This window comes from Lissotriton helveticus, chromosome 11 (assembly GCF_964261635.1).
Source record: "Lissotriton helveticus chromosome 11, aLisHel1.1, whole genome shotgun sequence".
NCBI lineage: Eukaryota > Metazoa > Chordata > Amphibia > Caudata > Salamandridae > Lissotriton > Lissotriton helveticus.
The window spans coordinates 319807573-319829885 of NC_136072.1; the positions used below are offsets into that span (position 1 = coordinate 319807573).

General features: G+C 46.9%; 1 protein-coding gene across 1 annotated transcript in view; it reads left to right on the forward strand.

The window, feature by feature from the left end:
• Positions 1-22313, forward strand: part of KIF1A (kinesin family member 1A) — a 2072061-nt gene that overhangs the window by 157608 nt on the left and 1892140 nt on the right. The window contains exon 2 of the mRNA XM_078667093.1: positions 19502-19669. Coding sequence (XP_078523219.1) covers positions 19564-19669 — 106 coding nt within the window. The 5' untranslated portion in view covers positions 19502-19563. The remainder of the gene's footprint in view (positions 1-19501; positions 19670-22313) is intronic.

Consider the following 22313-nt stretch of genomic DNA (forward strand, 5'->3'; position numbering starts at 1 on the left):
AGCATTTCTTGACATAAATCTATTTTCAATATAACATCGAGCATGCATGCAGAAGCATTAATGGACATCTAAATACTCCAAGCAGACCTTGGATCCTTGGCAGGGAGGTGGTGCATGAATCCTGTAAATCCATGCGCAGAGGCTGGCATTCAAAGCGTACTGTAATGTGGTGCAAAGGGCACAGAAGTCTAGGCATCACTTCTGTATTCCTAGTGGATACATATGACTCTATTCCAGGGCCCAGGCTGCTGTTTTATGTGATAGTACCACTCCCAATGAATACCAATACTGCATGTTGTGGTACTTACCAAGTGCATCTATGATTGCCCGTTCCAAGTTCTTCTCTGTACTTTATCATGATTGATGTGAAACCGTTTGTTCGTTTTTCTCTAGTTTTGGAAAGAAACTGTATATTTGGTTGGCATAGTGCCTGAAGTGTGCAGTTTGCTGCAGACCTCACAATTGTATGAATCAGCTTGGAATCTGATCGTCTGTCCAGAGATGTACATTTTGCATGCCTGACATCTTTTATGCTGCAAAGTTTGCAAACATCGATCTGTGAATAATGCTCATGGAGGAAAGGAGGGGCACCGAAGCATGGCATGAAGCTGACAGGTTTGGTCTTTCAAATACATGGGCATCAGAACCTGCATCTCTCCATATCTGGCAGAGAAATTAATTACCTCAAGTGGACAGTACCACAGCAGAATCCAAGACATTACTAGACATGCCTTTTCACTTATGCTCCCAGGACCTGGAAAAACAACCCCATCAGCATCAGAACTGCTCCAGCTCTTATGCAATTCAGAAACGAGAAGACGACCCTCCCTACAGAGATTATTGCGTCTTCACATAATTCAATTCAACATCCACAAACTTCCTGGGGTTGATTGTAAGCACTGCTTTGCATTACTTGGCACCAATGGGTTATTACGTGGGTGGGACAAGGGAATTCCCTTGCAACCATGCATGCCTTTAGATGCAAAACCCTATAACAAAGAATTGTAGACAGGGACTATGTTGGACATATCCCCTTTAAAATCATGGCAGTGTAAAACTGAATGTTTCCCCACACTTTTATGAGGTCGACAGAAAGTGCACACTTTGAAGCTTGTCAGCGTTACAAAGCATTGCATCAAGCATTCTTTGCAGAACAATTTTCCCACAAAAGCTTTTTTGCAAGCAACTTTTTCCACTAAATGTGAGACTTTGTGGGAGTTGTTTCCCATGAACCTACTTTCTGTAAAACATATCTTTACAGTCTTCTTCAACGTCAGACAACTAGCAAAGCTTTAATAAAACGTAATGACAGTTGTGGAGAAATACCTTGCAGCTTTGTTTATCTGTGACGTGGAAACTTTCATATGTTTTTCTCTTTTTTAAGCTCTTGTTAAACAGTCTATAGTTTGGGACCAGTCCAACATCACCTTTTTCTTTTAATAAATCGGATGTAAAATTGATCATTGCCATAATACAGGGACTGTTTGAGTTTCAAATGCACTGCTATAGAGTGTGAGAGGGTAGGAACCCATTAATCAACATTAGACTTGAAGAGGGCGGTGGGGAGGCCATTGGGGCCTGGTGAACTGTCTGGTCTTGAAGTTTTTAGAATATAATGTGAACCATGGCTACAAGATAATTCAGCATCTGTGGGGAAGCCTAATCTCCTGGTGATGCGGGCAATCCAATTTATACCAGACATTGAGTTACCTGGTTCCTTTTAATGTTGGCAATTAAGGTTATTTATAAATTGCCAGAATGCCTTTGAGCACCCCTGGTGGCACATTTGAATTTGACGTACTTGCATTCAATAGTGACTTCTTCGTGTGGCCCAAGAACCTGTTTAGCTCTATTTTCTGCTGTTCCAATTTTTGCATGTACCATATTTTACTGGTAAGAGGTCTACGCATAGGTACATTTCAGGCTATGTTGGGGCCTAGTGTTAACATGAACTTTGTAAGATCAGGACAAACAGTGTCACAAGTTGTTTGCGGAAGCCACTCTTCTAGAAGATGTGTAATTTCAAATGAATCAACAATCTCAAAGAACCCTGCTGGGAGAAAAGTATAGTCAAACACCGCATTTCGATAATGTGCCAAGAAATGTGTCTGTTTCAGCGGCCTGTTGCCAGGGAACCTTCCATTCAGAGAACGAAAATTTAATGCAGGTAATGTCTTGAGAAGTCTAAGACCCCTGGGTTCATGCCTTTGTGGTGCAACTATTGTCCTGGGAATACCCCAGAAATTGTCAGTGCATGTAAGACATGGATGATCCATCAAATTGTATTTCAAGTTAAGGTTAAAATCCCCTGTTAGGACTGGTCAGTCATCTCTCTCCCTGTTGAGTAGTGAGCGAAGTGTTCTTTCAAGGCGCGCTGTAGTATGTGCTTTAATAGTACTGTCAGACTGGAGATAAATACTTATCGGTAGGAGTCTGGAGAGAATAGACTGCTTTCCCTGTGATATGCCCAAATAGGCCTGTGATATTGCATGGCCTTTGTTAGATAGATATTCAGATCCCCACTGGCTCTACCCTTACTTAAAGGTTTAATAGCATTAACACAGAAACTCGGGAAGCACAAGGCAGAGTGGGGTCACAGCACCATGGTTCAATTGACGTTAGCAATGCCAGATGTATAATGTTAAAATACCTTAATTTAGTTAGGTGTCATAAAAGGCATGAGAGAAAAGACGCCTCTTAAACGCACCCCATCGTGATTTTCTGTGTAATCTGTAATGACTTCTATTCAAAATCGAAACAGCTGTGAGGGCTGTGTGAGCTGAGAGAGCTGTGTGGGCTGAGAGAGCTGTGTGGGCTGAGAGAGCTGTGTGGGCTGAGAGAACTGTGTGGTCTGTGAGAGCTGTGTGGTCTGTGAGAGCTGTGTGGGCTGAGAGAGCTGTGTGGGCTGAGAGAGCTGTGTGGGCTGAGAGAGCTGTGTGGGCTGAGAGAGCTGTGTGGGCTGAGAGAGGTGTGTGGGCTGAGAGCTGTGTGGGCTGAGAGAGCTGTGTGGGCTGAGAGAGCTGTGTGGGCTGAGAGAGCTGTGTGGGCTGAGAGAGCTGTGTGGGCTGAGAGAGCTGTGTGGGCTGAGAGAGCTGTGTGGGCTGAGAGAGCTGTGTGGGCTGTGAGAGCAGTGTGGGCTGTGAGAGCAGTGTGGGCTGAGAGAGCTGCGTGGGCTGAGAGAGCTGCGTGGGCTGAGAGAGCTGCGTGGGCTGAGAGAGCTGTGTGGGCTGAGAGAGCTGCGTGGGCTGAGAGAGCTGTGTGGGCTGAGAGAGCTGTGTGGGCTGAGAGAACTGTGTGGTCTGTGAGAGCTGTGTGGTCTGTGAGAGCTGTGTGGGCTGAGAGAGCTGTGGGGGCTGAGAGAGCTGTGTGGACTGAGAGAGGTGTGTGGGCTGAGAGCTGTGTGGGCTGAGAGAGCTGTGTGGGCTGAGAGAGCTGTGTGGGCTGAGAGAGCTGTGTGGGCTGTGAGAGCAGTGTGGGCTGAGAGAGCTGCGTGGGCTGAGAGAGCTGCGTGGGCTGAGAGAGCTGCGTGGGCTGAGAGAGCTGTGTGGGCTGAGAGAGCTGTGTGGGCTGTGCTTTAATAGTACTGTCAGACTGGAGATAAATACTTATCGGTAGGAGTCTGGAGAGAATAGACTGCTTTCCCTGTGATATGCCCAAATAGGCCTGTGATATTGCATGGCCTTTGTTAGATAGATATTCAGATCCCCACTGGCTCTACCCTTACTTAAAGGTTTAATAGCATTAACACAGAAACTCGGGAAGCACAAGGCAGAGTGGGGTCACAGCACCATGGTTCAATTGACGTTAGCAATGCCAGATGTATGATGTTAAAATACCTTAATTTAGTTAGGTGTCATAAAAGGCATGAGAGAAAAGACGCCTCTTAAACGCACCCCATCGTGATTTTCTGTGTAATCTGTAATGACTTCTATTCAAAATCGAAACAGCTGTGAGGGCTGTGTGAGCTGAGAGAGCTGTGTGGGCTGAGAGAGCTGTGTGGGCTGAGAGAGCTGTGTGGGCTGAGAGAACTGTGTGGTCTGTGAGAGCTGTGTGGTCTGTGAGAGCTGTGTGGGCTGAGAGAGCTGTGTGGGCTGAGAGAGCTGTGTGGGCTGAGAGAGCTGTGTGGGCTGAGAGAGCTGTGTGGGCTGAGAGAGGTGTGTGGGCTGAGAGCTGTGTGGGCTGAGAGCTGTGTGGGCTGAGAGAGCTGTGTGGGCTGAGAGAGCTGTGTGGGCTGTGAGAGCAGTGTGGGCTGTGAGAGCAGTGTGGGCTGAGAGAGCTGCGTGGGCTGAGAGAGCTGCGTGGGCTGAGAGAGCTGTGTGGGCTGAGAGAGCTGCGTGGGCTGAGAGAGCTGCGTGGGCTGAGAGAGCTGCGTGGGCTGAGAGAGCTGTGTGGGCTGAGAGAGCTGTGTGGGCTGAGAGAGCTGTGTGGGCTGAGAGAGCTGTGTGGGCTGAGAGAGCTGTGTGGGCTGAGAGAGCTGTGTGGGCTGAGAGAGCTGTGTGGGCGTAGAGAGCTGTGTGGGCTGAGAGAGCTGTGTGGGCTGTGAGAGCTGTGTGGGCTGTGAGAGCTGTGTGGGCTGTGAGAGCTGTGTGGGCTATGAGAGCTGTGTGGGCTGTGAGAGCTGTGTGGGCTGTGAGAGCTGTGCGGGCTGTGAGAGCTGTGTGGGCTGTGGTTCCCAATGCTTTGTGAAGGCTGTTTCCCAACTGCTGTCCAACTTCTTCTACTCTTAGAGCTGAGATTTTCATGAAAGTCTTATAGTCTGAATTCAGCACCTGAGTGTAATAGGACGAAATGTATGAAGCTCTGTGGTTATACTGAATAAGCAGCTACCTATGTTATGCCATCTATTAATGTAATAACTGCACTTTCACAATTGCTTTATTAACCTTCCTGCTTTCTCAAATTTGCTTGAAAATGCACGATTTTTCTTCTTTTTTCCCAAAATTTTCTTGAGGGGGGTTATCCCCCCAAACCCCCCTTTGGGGGTTCGGGCTCGCTCGCTGCGATCGCTCGCTACGGTGCTGTATGCAAATCACTTTGCGCCCCACCACTTTTAAATGTCACCCACCGCCCCTGACATATACACTTAATACCATTGCTACTTTCAGGTAGCAAAGCAAGCAATGGTAGTCACACTCGCTAAGGAGGGCTCGTTTGCTGCCCGTCACCAGATTACAGACACCTTCCCTGGGCTGCAGTGTCACAAACTAATAAGACTCCGTAGTGTGCACACTTAAGACGTGTGTGTAATGAGGCAGGAGAAAAATCAGAAATGCAACAGCAATTCCTGCACTCCATACATTTGTCCCCGTAAAATTGGGCTCCCCTCAGATTTCGTGGTGGCAGAGTGTCCTCTGTAATGTCTTCATCCTGCTTGTTCTCTTGAATTTTAACAGCTGCAACTTCTACAATAGGAGCAAAGTTTTTTTTCACCCATCTCTGATATATTTCCTTGCATCGTGGTCTGTGCATTTTTGTTTTCCCATATTAAATGCAGTTCCACAAATATCAGAAAGAAAAGATAAAGCCATTCATCTCCCATTTTCGTTTTAGTGCCAACCATTCTCCTAGCCTCTTTCAGATGAGGCAACATTTTTTTTTCAGCAGCAAAGGAAAACTACTGTAATGTAGTTTTGCAAATAAAATTACGTGGTTTTCTTATTTTGTGAAAGAATAATGCTGCGGAGCTCCCTCAGCCGCGATGAGGAGCTGGCGTTTTACACTCGCACTTCATGCAATTTAATATAACTAAGGAGCAGCTAATTCAGCTGTGACTAGGTGTTTTGAAATGTACCAGAGAATTACCTGTTTAAAAATGAAAAATAATGTGAGTATCTCCAAAAGCCATGCGTGAAAGGGTCTTTGAAAGTCATGGATTTCTTTCCTTGAAAGCAAACTTTGGACTGGGGAAGTGGTTTCTTTAAATATAAAACTTATATTTTTCACAAAAACTGTCTTCCTGTGCACATAGAACTTTGCATGGCATTTTAATTGTAGCGAGTGGAAAACAGCTCTGGGCTGGAAGCTTTGCTGAAGGAGCACCTCCGTTCAGGTGTCTCTATTCTTTCTTCCCTCAGCGTCGCACGTACGTCACACACCATGCAGCAGTCAGCCTTCAACTATACAAAGGTGTGTTCTGTTGCAGCTAGGCCCATCCCCAAGTCTGGAAGTCTTCACCATCTCCAGTCGGCTTTTACATACTGATCTCTAGTCATGTTAATGGAGCTTTTGTTATGCACGCACAATGGTGCAAGGGTGCCTGTGTTGAGGGGAAGATTGTTTATGTGCAGGAAGGTCCCCTTTCCTGCACATAAACAATCTTTACATGCCGTTTTGTAACTTCTATGTGTGCTGCTTATTGTGCTTAATACAAGAAGAGTCACCTTCATGCAGATAAACATTCATAGGCCATTTACTGTTTCGATGTGAGCTACACAAGGCTGCATACATGGAAACAGCAAAAAGAGGAGAAATAAAGCATTTCTTCTCGTTTTGACACTTCCTCCTATTTACACTGCTCTTTTAAATCAATAGGTGTTGCGGTGGAACACCCACCGCAACACCCATTCCCTCCCCTGTCATGTTAAATGCAGCATGTAAGGATGCCTTATTTACAAGGCAGCGTTAAGCCAGGTTAAGTGGCTTAAAGCTCCTTTGTAAATAAGGTGAGGCCCCTATTGCCATTACGTCACTGAAAGTGACGTTGTGGAGGTGATATGGGCTTGTAAATATGCCCCCTTAGGGGCATATTTACAATTCCATTGCATCGCTGGTGCACCAGCGGCTCAGTGTGCCTGCCCATATTTACAAGGCCATGTAAAGCCACCCTGCATGGCTTTTCATGGCTTTATAAAATACAACCCCATCCCACGTGAAAGGGGGTTTTCATGGGTGTTGCTGTGGGTGTTCTCGCTCAACATTCTAAGAACCTGACACATTCCCAGATTTAAAAGCTTTTGCAAATCTGGCAATGCATAAGATTCCTACGATTCCCAGGGAGGCATAAGAGAAGCACATCGAGGAGAAATACCGTTATTTCTACTTGTTTTTCCTCTTTCTGTGTATTGTTTTTCCTCTTTCTGTGTATGCTTGAATCTGCAACACACATAGAAATAGAAAAATACCTTTGATGATTGTTTTGTGCAGGAAGAGGTCCCTTCCTTCACAAATACAATCACCCCAACAGCGCAGACACCCTTGCACCATAGGGCAAGGGTGCCTGCATTGGAGCATGGCCGCCAATTGTGTGTCAGCACAGGGGAAAAGGACATGAGTAGAATCATTAGTAGGATGCCACCTAGTGGAAAGGAGGGACTGTCTGTATCTAGAAGCATGGGGGCTAAGCATTTACCAGTGGAGCCAAGCGCTAAGAGCTCACATCCCTGGAACACCTAATAATTGTCCTTGAGTCTGGTTTAAAAAGGCCAGGGGGACTAGCATTTGGCATGGTCTGGGCACGAGGGGTTTGCCTTTGGCGCGCCAGTAGCGAGCCCGCTGCGCGCAACTGCGCTATTGATGCAGTTAAATGACCCATGATGGGCAGAAGGCGTGTCCGTGGGTGAAGCTAGTGTGCGCGGCAGCGCGATGTAGGAAAACAGGGGGGGAACTATAAAGCAGAACTGGGGTCTAGTAACCCCTGAGATTTGTCTGCAGGATCCCCTTCAAGACAGTCTCTAGTAATAAAGCAAAATAAAACTAAATGAAAAGTGAGAAAGTTAAAAACAATTTTAAAAAAAACATAAAAAGGGCATCAGCCATTCTAACAGTGACCCTGACAGCATCCAATAACTAACATGTGTGCCAGGCACCTCTCTAAACAGCTTGAGGATCTCAGCAACCTTCACAGGTCAGCAGTATAGACCCTCTTGGAAGCACCAGCTGTGTCCGAAAACATTTACTGGTTGCAAATTTGGGATTTACAAAATCAAAGAGTTTGCAACCGCAAAATGGTGGTTTGCCAAGCATTAAACCCATTTTGCGAAAGCCTTCCCGAATGGCAAAATGTGGTCTAAGGTCTTGCAGGTGTAAAATAGGCATCACCTCTTATTGCAATTCATAATAGTATATATATGTAATAATGTTTTGCGACCACAATGTGCAGTCAGTCACTTTTTGGGACCGGTTTATTTGTACATTTTGTCCCAGATTCGCAATTGAGATGCAAAAACTCAGCTGTTTCATATTTGAACAAAGAAGGACTGTTTGACGAATAAAACCATGTATTTTCCATGTATTCTTTTCATAAACCTTTAGCAGCAATAGTTTAGAAAAGTCAAAATCTGCCCAACAGGTAAAATCTATGTGATAGCAAACTTGCAATTAGAAGAAGAAAAAACACTTTTGGTGCATCCTTCTGAAAATATGATTATTCTTTACCCACCCATGGGAATGTCAACAAACTGTTTTTATTTCTAAACACTTTAGGGACAGTTTTAAAATTAAGCAATATTAATGTAATTACATAATATGGCTGTATTTTGAATAACTCTTTGAAGAAGTTCAATAATTTTATAAGATCATAACTTATCAGTTAGAAAAAAAACTTTTTCACCTATGCTTAATTTAAATGGACATATTCCATAGAGCATATTAATATTTAAACAATGGCAAAGCAACACAAAGACTCAGAGTTCTTAATATAAGCATTACATTGTAACAATAGGAATTGATTGCCTTTAGGTATTTGAAAAAGTCTATCAAATCAGTTTATAATCTATTGCAGTGTAGTGCACCATCATTCTTTAATTGCAGATAAGGATAAAATAAAGAAATAAATAAAGATAAGATAAGAATCTAGGACTCAAAACTGACCCACATAAAACCACAAACTATTTTCAGACACCAAAAAGTTGCATTGAAAATATCAATTTAAAATAATGTTTACATTTGCTAAATAGAGAAATGGTTAATTTGCATGAAAATAAGTTGGATAAACACAGGGGATGCAGCTTTCCCTTAGAGATGTCTGTATTTTCTGCTGCTAATATGTGTTTCTAGTGAGAAAAGTGTATTTAAGACTAAAGTAATGCCTCCTGTCTACAGGGGCAGACCTGAGCAGAAATGTAAACACACTTGATGAAACACAGTTCCCCACAAGGCAATTAAAAAAAAAATGTAAAAATTGACACAGATGTTCCTTTAGTCATGTTTTATAATTTAAAAGGTATTGCCTTGTTGGGACCTGGTCCTCACAGGGCAATCAAGTCCCCACAGCGTGAGTGTGTATCACACCTGAGATAGTAACACAAATGTGAGAAGTTGGCCTGGTATATGATGCTCACTAGTTCTAGTGATCACCTTGTACCATGCCAAGCAGCCCTTATGGTGCAGGTTGTAAAGTCAACCTTATAGACAAGCTATCCTAGGGGTAGCATGGACTAAGCAGTCTTAGGCTAAACTCTGTAAAGGCATGTGAAGCAAGCTGTTTTACCATATACAATCCCTTGAATACCAAATGAAATGACACCACACAGATATATATTGAAAATATATATAGATTTATTTCTACAAATATCCCTGATACTCTTTATGAGCACAGAAGCAAATGCGTTAAAACAAAACACAGTTTAAATACACAAAAGTTGCACAGTTAGTTATTAAGGAACCTTCCGAGTGACCTAGAAGGATGAAACTTTAGACACAGACACTAGAGGTGTATACCAGTGTGGGAACACCGGCGTTGCTGAGTTACCTCACCCACAGGAAGCGGGTGCACAGGGTCGAAGTAGTGTCGGGTTTCGTCACGCAGGTCGATGGTGCTTGGAGCTGAAGATGCTGCAGGCGACTCGATGTGAAGAGTTCCGGTGGATCCAAGGGTGGATCTGAAGAGGTGAAGACCTGAAAGCAGAGGGGACAATGTTCAAAGTCACTAGCCAGTGACTACCGTGGAACCAGGAAGGAACCAGGCGATGTCGGGTGCAAACAGGCGATGTCGTGAAGATTGTCTCTGCAGCCACGTGGACACGAAGAGGTCAAGGACGTCCAGGAGTCGGTCACGAGCTGTCCCACGTAGGCTCTCGCTGATGGCGGTGTCGGCAACTTGATTGGAGCAAACAGGCCTTGGCTAAAGCAAGCCACGCAGGAAGTGATTCAAGCTTCTCACTCGGACCAGCAAGGTCAGAGCGGGTGCTCCTTTTTAGGGGAGCAAGGGCCAATCTGGAGCAACCAGATCAGCGGTGTAGTTTGTCGTTTTCGTCGCCAAGATGGCCGTTAGCCACGTGGCAAGTGGCCGGGATGGCGCGCCGAGTGGCACGGTGAAAAAGGGCCCCACGCAGATCGTGGAGATGCTGGGGGGCTGATCTTTGGTGCAAGGGCTGCTCGAGGTTGGGGCTTCTAAAACCCCAAAGCACAGCGTCGAGGGTGCCTCAGGTGCTGCGTAGTCCGCTTCTCGGGGGTCTTTCAAGAGGTCCGGTCCCACGTCTCTCAGTGCCTCCACGGGTCCCTTCTTTGCAGGGACTGTGGATCGGGCTGTGTGAAGTCTGGGAGTCTGGGTCTTGTCAGGCTCTGGGCTCGGGCTCCGGCGGGAGGCGGCGGCAAAGCAGACGTCGAGTTGCTGGTTGGTGCCTGTGTTCACAGGGTGGTCACTCCTTGGCCACAAGGGAGATTCTCTTCCGTCTTCTGTGCAGCAGAATGTCGAAGTCCAGTCTTCTTCTGTATTTCAAGTTGATTCAGGATGATCTGAAGTCTCAGGACACAGCTCCCACTCTTATTCGAATCTGGGGGGCCGGATCACCTACTAGGTCCCTCCTCTGGGTGGAACCAGGAAGGGGGGTGGTTACACCCCCTTTCCTTTGTCCAGTTTCGCGCCAGGACTGGGGCTGGAAAGCCCCAGCACCGGTTTGAACTGGCCTATGCACAGGGACACCTTGTGTGCCCCAGGCATGTCTGATTCTATTCAGCCCTGTCCTACCCAATACACAAAATCCTGTCTGGAGGGGTGCTAGCACCTCCCCAGGCAGGAAACCCTTTGTCCAAGCTGCCCTCGCTGGAAGGACTCCCAGCAGCAGGAGGTCAGACTTGTGTCTGTGGTGGCAGCATCCATTTTGTGATGCTAAGGCTCTGTTTAACTTTAACCGGGGTTCAGGCTAGGTACATGTCGTGTCCCTCTAGAAGGGTGGAATGCTACCCCCATCGCCAGAACTGGCGAGGGGGTAGTATTCCAATTCGTATGACACCTTACTCGACATGTTTTGATAAAGCCAAGCCCAAGATAGCATTTAACCGCGAGGTTCATAATGCACTTAAGAGTATATGGTATGGCAATATCATGAAACAGCTAAAGGACATGGTTCCGAAAGCTGCAGACAGGCTCAGCTCATGCCAGAGCACCATCTCACATATTTCCAAGCACTCTGCCTCCAGGATTGATGAGGCCTTCCATAGGAGTGACTGATAGGAACATATGTGTCCATTTTAGGTTAGGTATAGGCATACTACACCTAAGTAAGGGGTGGTTACACCGACTTACCCCAGCTGAGTGATCAGCCAGTTGTGTCAAATATGGAGGCCAGGCCAGGGGTGGCACAATACATGCTGCAGCCCCTGGTAGGCCTTGGAAGCACCTATGCCCTGGGTACCTGGGTACACTGTTACAGGGGCCAATAAGGTGAACCAGTTCCGATTTCGTTATGCACCTAAAGTACATGGGTAACAATTTAGAGAGAGAACAGCAGGCTGTGGGTCTGATTAGCAGGCCCACAGCCACATTAAGTCATAAACCAGTGAAGCAAAAAGCAAAAATTTGGGGTGACCATAGGATAGCAGACCCTACTCTCCTACACAACCCCCCCCCAAACGCAGGGACATTAGACTAACCTTGACCAGTTGTGTCTTCATGTTCTAAGTGGAAGTACCTGGAGAGACCATCTGCATTAAGTTGTGAAAGCACAGCTCCCACTCCCAACTCAGAAGCATCTGTTTGGACAATAAACTCTCTTGAGTAGTCAGGACTCTTTAGGATAGGTGCAGAGCACATGGCCTTCTTCAGGTCATCAAATGCCTTTTGACAGTATTCTGTCCACTGAACCTTTTTGGGCATCTTCTTGGATGTCAGATCATTAAGAGGAGTCACAATGGACCCATAGTTCTTAACAAACTTCCTGTAGTACCCAGTCAGGCCCAAGAAAGCTCTGACCTGAGTCTGGGTAGTTGGAGGAGTCCAGTCCTTTATGGTCTGAATCTTACTCTCCAGTGGTTGAACTTGGCCTCCACCCACAAGGTGGCCCAAGTATACAACCTTACTCTGCCCTATCTGGCACTTGGTTGCTTGATAGTGAGGCCTGCCTTTTGCAGAGCCTCTAGCACTTCCTTCAGGTGGACCAGGTGATCCTCCCAGGTGGAGCTAAAGACAGCAATATCGTCCAGATATGCTGCACAAAAGTCATCCAACCCAGTAAGGACTTGATTCACAAACCTTTGGAAGGTGGCAGGTGCATTTTTCAAGCCAAAGGGCATCACCACAAACTGGTAATGCCCACTGGGGGTAGAAAATGCTGTCTTGGCTTTTGACTCCTCAGCTAACCTGATTTGCCAGTAGCCAGCTGTCAAGTCAAATGTGCTCAAATACTTGGCAGAAGCCAATTTGTCTATGAGCTCATCTGCCCTTGGAATTGGGTGTGCATCTGTCCTGGTGACAGCATTGAGTCCTCTGTAATCCACACAGAACCTCATCTCTCTCTTTCCATCTTTGGTGTGAGGTTTGGGGACCAGAACCACTGGGCTAGCCCAGTGGCTCTCTGAAGGCTCAATGACACCTAACTCCAGCATCTTTTGCACCTCAGCCTTGATACAGTCTCTGACATGGTCAGGCTGCCTGTAAATTTTGTTCTTTACAGGAAGACTATCACCAGTGTCCACCACATGGGTACACCAGTTAGTCTGACTGGGTGTCAGGGAGAACATATGTCGATATGACTGCAAAACCTGTCTACAGTCATGTTGCTGATGTTCAGTGAGGCTGCCATCTAAGGCCACACCATCAACTGAGCCATCCTCAGGGTTCTGAGTCAGCAGGTCTGGGAGAGGGTCACTCTCTTCCTCCTGCCCCTCATCTGTAGCCATGAGCAAGCCCATGTCTGCCCTGTCAACATATGCTTTCAGCCTGTTAACATGGAGCACCCTGTGGGGGCTCCTGGGAGTTCCAAGGTCCACCAAGTAGGTCCCCTCTCCCTTTTTCTCAAGGATTGTATGGGGTCCAGACCATTTGTCCTGGAGTGCTGCTGGGGCCACTGGCTCCAACACCCATACCTTCTGTCCAGGCTGGTACTCAGTCAGGACAGCCTTTTGGTCATGCCAGGCTTTCTGTAATTCCTGGCTAGCCTCAAGGTTTTTGGATGCCTTCTCCATATACTCAGCCATCCTGGAGCAGAGACCAAGTACATAGTCCACTATGTCTTGCTTGGGCTTTTTGAGAGGTAACTCCCATCCTTCCCTCACCAGACATAGGGGTCCTCTTACAGGATGTCCAAACAACAATTCAAAGGGGCTGAAGCCAACTCCTTTTTGTGGGACCTCTCTGTAAGCAAACAGAAGGCAGGGCAGAAGGATATCCCATCTTCGCCTGAGCTTCTCAGGTAATCCTTTGATCATGCCCTTTAGGGTCTTGTTGAATCTCTCAACAAGCCCATTGCATTGTGGATGATAGGGAGTGGTGAACTTATAGTTGACACCACATTCCTTCCACATAGCTGTCAAGTAACCTGACATGAAGTTTGCACCTCTATCAGATACTACCTCCTTAGGAAACCCCACTCTGGAGAAAACTCCAAGTAAGGCCCTGGCCACAACAGGAGCTGTTGTGGTCCTAAGTGGAATTGCCTCTGGGTACCTGGTGGCATGGTCCACCACCACCAGTATGAATCGGTGCCCAGATGCTGTAGGGGGATCCATTGGTCCAACAATGTCAATCCCTACCCTTTCAAAGGGCACCCCCACCACAGGTAATGGTATTAGGGGGGCCTTTGTGGTACCACCTGCTTTGCCACTTGCTTGGCAGGTTACACAGGAGCGACAAAACTCCTTTGTATCTTCTGACATGTGAGGCCAGTGAAAGTGACAGACAAGTCTGTCCCATGTTTTGTTCTGGCCTAGGTGTCCTGCTAAGGGAATATTGTGTGCCAAGGTAAGAAGGAAGCCCCTAAATTGCAGAGGTATGACCAACCTCCTGGTTGTACCAGGCTTGGGGTCTCTACCCTCTGAATAAAGGAGCCCATCATCCCAATAAACCTTATGGGTACCTTGAGCATTCCCAGCAGCCTCAGCAGCAGCCTGCTGTCTGAGGGGTTCAAGAGAAGGACAGGATAACTGAGCCTGCCCCAAGTCTGCCCTAGAAGGTCCCCCTGTCCCCAGAAACTCAACCTGATCAGGTTCAAGCTCTATAGGGACAGTTCCTTCAGGGGTCTCAGAATCATCTTCCTGTGAAGGCTGATCCTCACTTGTAGGCATTTGGGAAGGCACAGCCTTTGCCCTCCTGTTCCTTGTCTTGGAAGGTACTTGGTCCATTGTTCCAGGATCCAAGACCTGAGGTTCAGAGAGGCACTTTTTGGCCTGTGACCTGGTCACAGCAAGGACATGTGATGATATCCCTAACATCTCTGCATGAGTCCTGTACTCAACTTCTGACCATAGAGAGCTCTCCAGGTCATTGCCCAACAAACATTCTACTGGGAGATCAGCACTAACCACAACTCTTTTTAGGCCAGTTACCCCTCCCCAGGAAAAGTTAACAATTGCCACACTATGTGTAGTAGCGACATTGCTGGCATTGGTCACCAGGTAATTATCACCTGGTATGTACTGTTCAGGGTCCACAAAGCTAGGCGTCACCATAGTGACACTGGCACATGTGTCCCTGTATGCTTGAGCCACTTTTTCATTAATTAAAGGTGTCTGTCTGTACTTGCCCAAATTATTGGGACTGACAGTAGGGGAAAAATCAATCTCCCCATCACAAATCAGAACAGCCTGTGTGGGGACTCTGACTAGGTCAGAATCTCCACCAGTTCCCAAGGTGATACCCACTACCCCCTTAGTCTGTGGACCAACACTGCCAACTGTACTAGTGGGTGCAGGTGCCTTAGGGGCTGCAGTGTTGGGGGCTCCACCCTTTTTACAATCACTTGTCCAGTGAGTGGTGTTTTTGTAAAAGCTACACCAGGGTTTTCTTTGACCTTCTTTCTTCTTCTTCTTGGAAGGTTGGGACCCACCCTCAGTATTAGATTGGGGCCCTGTTGAAGACTTCTGGTCCTTAGCTTTCTGCTCCCCACCCTTCTGGTCTGTTTTCTTTTGGTCACCACCCTGGTTCTGGTTCTGGTTCTGGTTCTTTTGCTTAACTCTGGTTCTAACCCATTTGTCTGCCCTCTTTCCCAATTCTTGGGGAGAGGTTAGATCTGAGTCAACCAAATGTTGATGCAACTGCTGGTTCTGACAGTTATTTAAAATCTGTTCTCTCATAAGCAAATTGTACAATCCTTCATAGTCTGTAACCTTACTTCCCAGCAACCAGCCCTCCAGAGCCTTATGGCACATTCAACAAATTCAGACCAGTCCTGAGTCTGTGTCTTCTGGGCGTCTCTGAACATTAACCTGTACTGTTCAGTGGTTAAGCCTAACCCATCAATCAGAGCACTCTTCAGGACCAGGTAGTTTCTAGAATCCCCATCACTAACTGTGAGGAGTCTGTCTCGGCCTCTACCTTCAAAGGAGAGCCACAAGATTGCTGCCCACTGCTCCTGAGGGACCTGCTGTACTTTGCAAGCTCTCTCAAGTGCAGTCATCCACTTGTGGATATCATCCCCAACTTTGTACGGGGGCACAATCTTACTCAGGTTTCTATTGTCATAGGACCTGTCTTTATCCTTAGGGATAGTGCTGCCACCAGTGGATTCTAATCCACTCTCTCTAGGCTGCCTTGCTCTAGCAAGTTTCTCTTTGGCCAGGGCAACTTCTAATTCTTGTCTCTGGATCCTAAGTTCAGCCTCTCTCATTTTGGCCTCATGTTCCCTTCTCTGAGGGCTAGTGAACTCCCTTCTGGAGTTGCCATGAGAACCTCTAGAAACATGGGAAGTATTGGACTCACCTGAGTGATTCCTCCTCCTCCTATGCTCCTGGTTAAGTCCATTTGGGGGTCTGAATGGGTTGGACCCACCTTCAGTCCCAAATAAGCTTAGGTTAGCCTGGTTAAGCCTGCTGACTAACACCTGGCTATCTCTACCATCATCAGAATCACTTTCTTCTCCCTCCTCCCCCTCTTCTTCTTCCTCAGGCTGAGAATTCCCAGGGGTCTGGTCTTCCTCATATATCTGGATGACAGGGGCAGGGGCATCAGGGTTATCATCTTCAGTGGGAGAGCCTCCATCTCCAGTCCCTGAGGGGCCTGGCTTGGAGTTCTTTAGAGCTTCAGACTGGTCCAACAGCTCTCTGAGGTGTCCTGCTGTAGGAGTAGGACCTGTTTTGATTCCTCTCATGGAACACAGTTGCCTCAGTTCCTTAAATGGAAAGATAGCAAATTTGGATGGTGCCCTTGGAGGGTCACTCTCAACAGAGGTGGTTCCAGTGGATCCCTCTGCTCCAGACATTGCTCTAGTGTGGTGGATGTGTTGCAATCTACCTACACTTGTGTTTTCCTACAAAACCTATCTAGTAGTTGTAGTCAGGGTGTGCTACTCCCTATCCTCTACAACAACTAAGTTCAGTATAACTTAAGTATATCTAGTCTTGTTTTAGTGTACCTATCAGGTACCTGTATGATCTTTCAAATGATATTTTCAAAGATTGTAATGGTAAAACAACAGCAAGCTCAAATCCCAATCCGCTGCTCACCAATGTGAGAAGTTGGCCTGGTATATGATGCTCACTAGTTCTAGTGATCACCTTGTACCATGCCAAGCAGCCCTTATGGTGCAGGTTGTAAAGTCAACCTTATAGACAAGCTATCCTAGGGGTAGCATGGACTAAGCAGTCTTAGACTAAACTCTGTAAAGGCATGTGAAGCAAGCTGTTTTACCATATACAATCCCTTGAATACCAAATGAAAGGACACCACACAGATATATATTGAAAATATATATAGATTTATTTCTACAAATATCCCTGATACTCTTTATGAGCACAGAAGCAAATGCGTTAAAACAAAACACAGTTTAAATACACAAAAGTTGCACAGTTAGTTATTAAGGAACCTTCCGAGTGACCTAGAAGGATGAAACTTTAGACACAGACACTAGAGGTGTATACCAGTGTGGGAACAGAGGCGTTGCTGAGTTACCTCACCCACAGGAAGCGGGTGCACAGGGTCGAAGTAGTGTCGGGTTTGGTCACGCAGGTCGATGGCGCTTGGAGCTGAAGATGCTGCAGGCGACTCGATGTGAAGAGTTCCGGTGGATTCAAGGGTGGATCTGAAGAGGTGAAGACCTGAAAGCAGAGGGGACAATGTTCAAAGTCACTAGCCAGTGACTACCGTGGAACCAGGAAGGAACCAGGCGATGTCGGGTGCAAACAGGCGATGTCGTGAAGATTGTCTCTGCAGCCACGTGGACACGAAGAGGTCAAGGACGTCCAGGAGTCGGTCACGAGCTGTCCCACGTAGACTCTCGCTGATGGCGGTGTTGACAACTTGATTGGAGCAAACAGGCCTTGGCTAAAGCAAGCCACGCAGGAAGTGATTCAAGCTTCTCACTCGGACCAGCAAGGTCAGAGCGGGTGCTCCTTTTCAGGGGAGCAAGGGCCAATCTGGAGCAACCAGATCAGCAGTGTAGTTCGTCGTTTTCGTCGCCAAGATGGCCGCTAGCCACGTGGCAAGTGGCTGGGATGGCGCGTCGAGTGGCACGGTGCAAAAGGGCCCCACGCAGATCGTGGAGATGCTGGGGGGCTGATCTTTGGTGCAAGGGCTGCTCGAGGTTGGGGCTTCTCAATCTTCAAAGCACAGCGTCGAGGGTGCCTCAGGTGCTGCGCAGTCAGCTTCTCGGGGGTCTTTCAAGAGGTCCGGTCCCACGTCTCTCGGTGCCTCCACGGGTCCCTTCTTTGCAGGGACTGTGGATCGGGCTGTGTGAAGTCTGGGAGTCTGGGTCTTGTCAGGCTCTGGGCTCGGGCTTTCCTGGGAGATGCGGCGGCAAAGCAGACGTCGAGTTGCTGGTTGGTGCCTGTGTTCACAGGGTGGTCACTCCTTGGCCACAAGGGAGATTCTCTTCCGTCTTCTGTGCAGCAGAATGTCGAAGTTCAGTCTTCTTCTGTATTTCAAGTTGATTCAGGATGATCTGAAGTCTCAGGACACAGCTCCCACTCTTATTCGAATCTGGGGGGCAGGATCACCTACTAGGTCCCTCCTCTGGGTGGAACCAGGAAGGGGGGTGGTTACACCCCCTTTCCTTTGTCCAGTTTCGCGCCAGGACTGGGGCTGGAAAGCCCCAGCACCGGTTTGAACTGGCCTATGCACAGGAACACCTTGTGTGCCCCAGGCATGTCTGATTCTATTCAGCCCTGTCCTACCCAATACACAAAATCCTGTCTGGAGTGGTGCTAGCACCTCCCCAGGCAGGAAACCCTTTGTCCAAGCTGCCCTCGCTGGAAGGACTCCCAGCAGCAGGAGGTCAGACTTGTGTCTGTGGTGGCAGCATCCATTTTGTGATGCTAAGGCTCTGTTTAACTTTAACCGGGGTTCAGGCTAGGTACATGTCGTGTCCCTCTAGAAGGGTGGAATGCTACCCCCGTCGCCAGAACTGGCGAGGGGGTAGTATTCCAATTCGTATGACACCTTACTCGACATGTTTTGATAAAGCCAAGCCCAAGATAGCATTTAACCGCGAGGTTCATAATGCACTTAAGAGTATATGGTATGGCAATATCATGAAACAGCTAAAGGACATGGTTCCGAAAGCTGCAGACAGGCTCAGCTCATGCCAGAGCACCATCTCACATATTTCCAAGCACTCTGCCTCCAGGATTGATGAGGCCTTCCATAGGAGTGACTGATAGGAACATATGTGTCCATTTTAGGTTAGGTATAGGCATACTACACCTAAGTAAGGGGTGGTTACACCGACTTACCCCAGCTGAGTGATCAGCCAGTTGTGTCAAATATGGAGGCCAGGCCAGGGGTGGCACAATACATGCTGCAGCCCCTGGTAGGCCTTGGAAGCACCTATGCCCTGGGTACCTGGGTACACTGTTACAGGGGCCAATAAGGTGAACCAGTTCCAATTTCGTTATGCACCTAAAGTACATGGGTAACAATTTAGAGAGAGAACAGCAGGCTGTGGGTCTGATTAGCAGGCCCACAGCCACATTAAGTCATAAACCAGTGAAGCAAAAAGCAAAAATTTGGGGTGACCATAGGATAGCAGACCCTACTCTCCTACAACAAACACACACACTCTCTCATAAGCTCAAACACACACTTCAGTTTTATATCCTAGGGCTTGTCCTTTTTTGACTAAAGTACTTAAAAGTCTTTTTTGAGTCCTGTGAGGAATTGTGCCTTTTCTTAACCTCTTTCCATTTTCTTTATTAGGTGAAGACTCTTCTTGGGACCTCAACGGAGTACAAAGTAACAGAAATCAGTGAAGTTTTAAGATGGCTGGCGCATCTGTGAAAGTGGCTGTGCGTGTGCGCCCCTTCAACTCCAGGGAAATAGGGCGTGAGTCTAAGTGTATCATTCAGATGTCTGGAAGCACAACAAGTAAGTACAAGAGATCCAGTGTCCCAATAACATGCACATAATGTGGTTTGATGAAAATAGTATCTAAAATGAATAATTTTTGTAGTGATTCAGGACATATCTAAAAATAATTGCTTGCTAGTCGCACTTTGTAGGTGTTTGTTGAACTTTACTTCCTCCCTTCTTGACATTGCCCTTGGGATTCTCAGGGTTTCATGTCGACCTTGACCATAGGTGCTACTGCAGGAGGTTCTGCTGTGAATCAGAGGTGCTGAAGGATGAAGTAGTCAGGAGATCCAGGAGCAAATGTGTTCCAGAGTGCATGGAGTCTTGTAGTGTTTGCTGAGGAGTCATCAGAGGAGAGGGCAGGATACACACTTGGTAAATGTCTTATGATTAAAGAATAGAAATCTGCTCCTTACTTATTGTTATTTTAAAATTATTCCATGAGGCACAACTACTCAGGGTTTGGCGCTCATAATATTAGCATTTACGGATGGCTGCTTTAGGAATTACATCTTTGTATGACCTCTGTTCAGTGGGTGCACCTCAAGGCATGTTCAACCACCTATTGCTTAATTTCTTGCCATACAAAATGGCAGCGTGTAGGATGATGTAAAATGTACCAGCTTGTTATCGAAGTAGAAAACATCACTGTTAGTTACTGCTTACATACATGATATCATCTCCTCCTCTTTGGGTCGGGTTGAAAAACTGTGATTGATTTTTCTTCTTTTCTTTCGTTGGCGGTGAGGAGGCACTGAAAATTAATTATTGGGTCATAGTTGTTGATGATGCTGATATACCCACCCACACGTTTGTTAAACAAAAGAAATTGGCACACAGACTCACTAACATACAAATGGAGAGATTACAACCACTCAATCTCTTGATGGAGAGGCTGATGAACTGGTGGGTGCAATTGGCACTTAAAAGCAAACATTAGGCAGGCAGGGAAAATTCTCTTGCTGGAGCTGTAAAATCGTTATGAAGGCAGTCGGATAAACTGGACATTCAAGAGGTACGTTAAATATTTGCAACATGAATTTATGTTAAATAAACAAACAATATTGGTGCTCTTGAATCTGTTGATTGCTGGGGAGGATGGTGCTCGGCTTCTCTGTGGCAAGTGTAATTGCCTCTCTCTGACTTATAAATTGGCTATTCTGCCACTGTTTTAGAAATCAACATTTCTGATTTCAAACTGGAATCTAATAGCATTAAAGTCTTTTGCACCATGTCTGCCTGTTAATGTGGCAAAGTATAATCATACTAATCCATTGTCATCTCTCTTTAGCTGTGCACACTTGCCTGTTCAAGAAGTTTCTGATGAGGGAAATAAACCCCTGTTTTTATCCCGTGTTAAGGTGTAGAAATTGCAAGACTGAGGGCCCAATTCACAAAGGGCCTCTGCACTCGTGGCGGAGGCCCCGCAGTCGTAGCAGAGGCCCCTCAGTCACGGGAGGCCCTCCGCATTGCAGTTTCTCATTGCAGAGGTCCCGTTCCGAATGCGTCCCCCGTCGCGACTGTAGAGCCTCCGCCACAATTGAAGAGGCCCTTTGTGAATCGGACCCTGTGTCAACTACTGAAAAATAAATAAAAAACTATTTTTTGATATGGCTGAACTGGCACTAAAATCGCAAAATAAAAATTGTCGCCATCTTTTTTGCTTCTCTGAAAAAGTAGATGAGTTTTCAAGCGGATTCAAGGAAGCCGCTATTGTGAAAAAACTGGTGATAAATGGAGTGGGCCTGTTGGTAAGAAGAGTGATATCATAATTGGAGTTGCTGTTCTTTCTGCCCCAAATAATTAACCAAGTTAATAGACAACATGTCTTCAAACCTGAGGGACAATTGGGACTGGCACGGAATTGGATCAAATGGCCTCATATTTTATTATTATTATTTGAAGAGTTTTATAAAGCGCGAACATGACCCAAAAAAGGGTATCATAGCCCTGGTATGAGTAACACAGGCTCTATCCAAAATGTTCAGCTATCTGCTGAGTTGGCTGCTTGTGCAAAAAGAACAATTGAGTGACAGAATGCAGAACAATGTCCTACATTCACCCCAGTACAGAGATCTGGGACTAAATCCATCGTTTTTTTGCTTACCATGCCATTCCAGTTTGGACCCAGCCATATGCAAATCAGTCTTGACCCTGCACCTAATGGGAACAGTTCAGCCTGAACTGCCAGGCCAGGTCCTCTCTGAACTGGAAACAAGCATCCAAGGACCGGTTTCGGGCTCTCAGCCCTCATCAGCCAGGATAGCTTGACTCCATTGGCAAGGAGAGCACGGGACCCACATCTGGGCACACCCGTCCCACTCGGGGTGACAAATACAAAAAGAACAATTGATGGACAGAATGCAGAACAATGTCATACATTCACCCCAGTACAGCCATCTGGGCCTAAATTAGGCGCGCAACACCCATTGGGCTCAAAGGGCTTCAGCCACCCCCCGTCGTGTGTGGCAGCCCGGGATGAGACAGATTCCTGGGCACACACACAGCCGCACCCGAGCACTTCACAGGTCTTTAAAAGACCATTTGCATGTTAATGAGTCCTTGTTGTTGTTTCATCCCTTCTAAGAGCCCCTGCAGCTCCACTCTGCCTATTGCTTAAAGATTCAGCCCACCCCCCCAAAATGTTTTCGGGACCCCC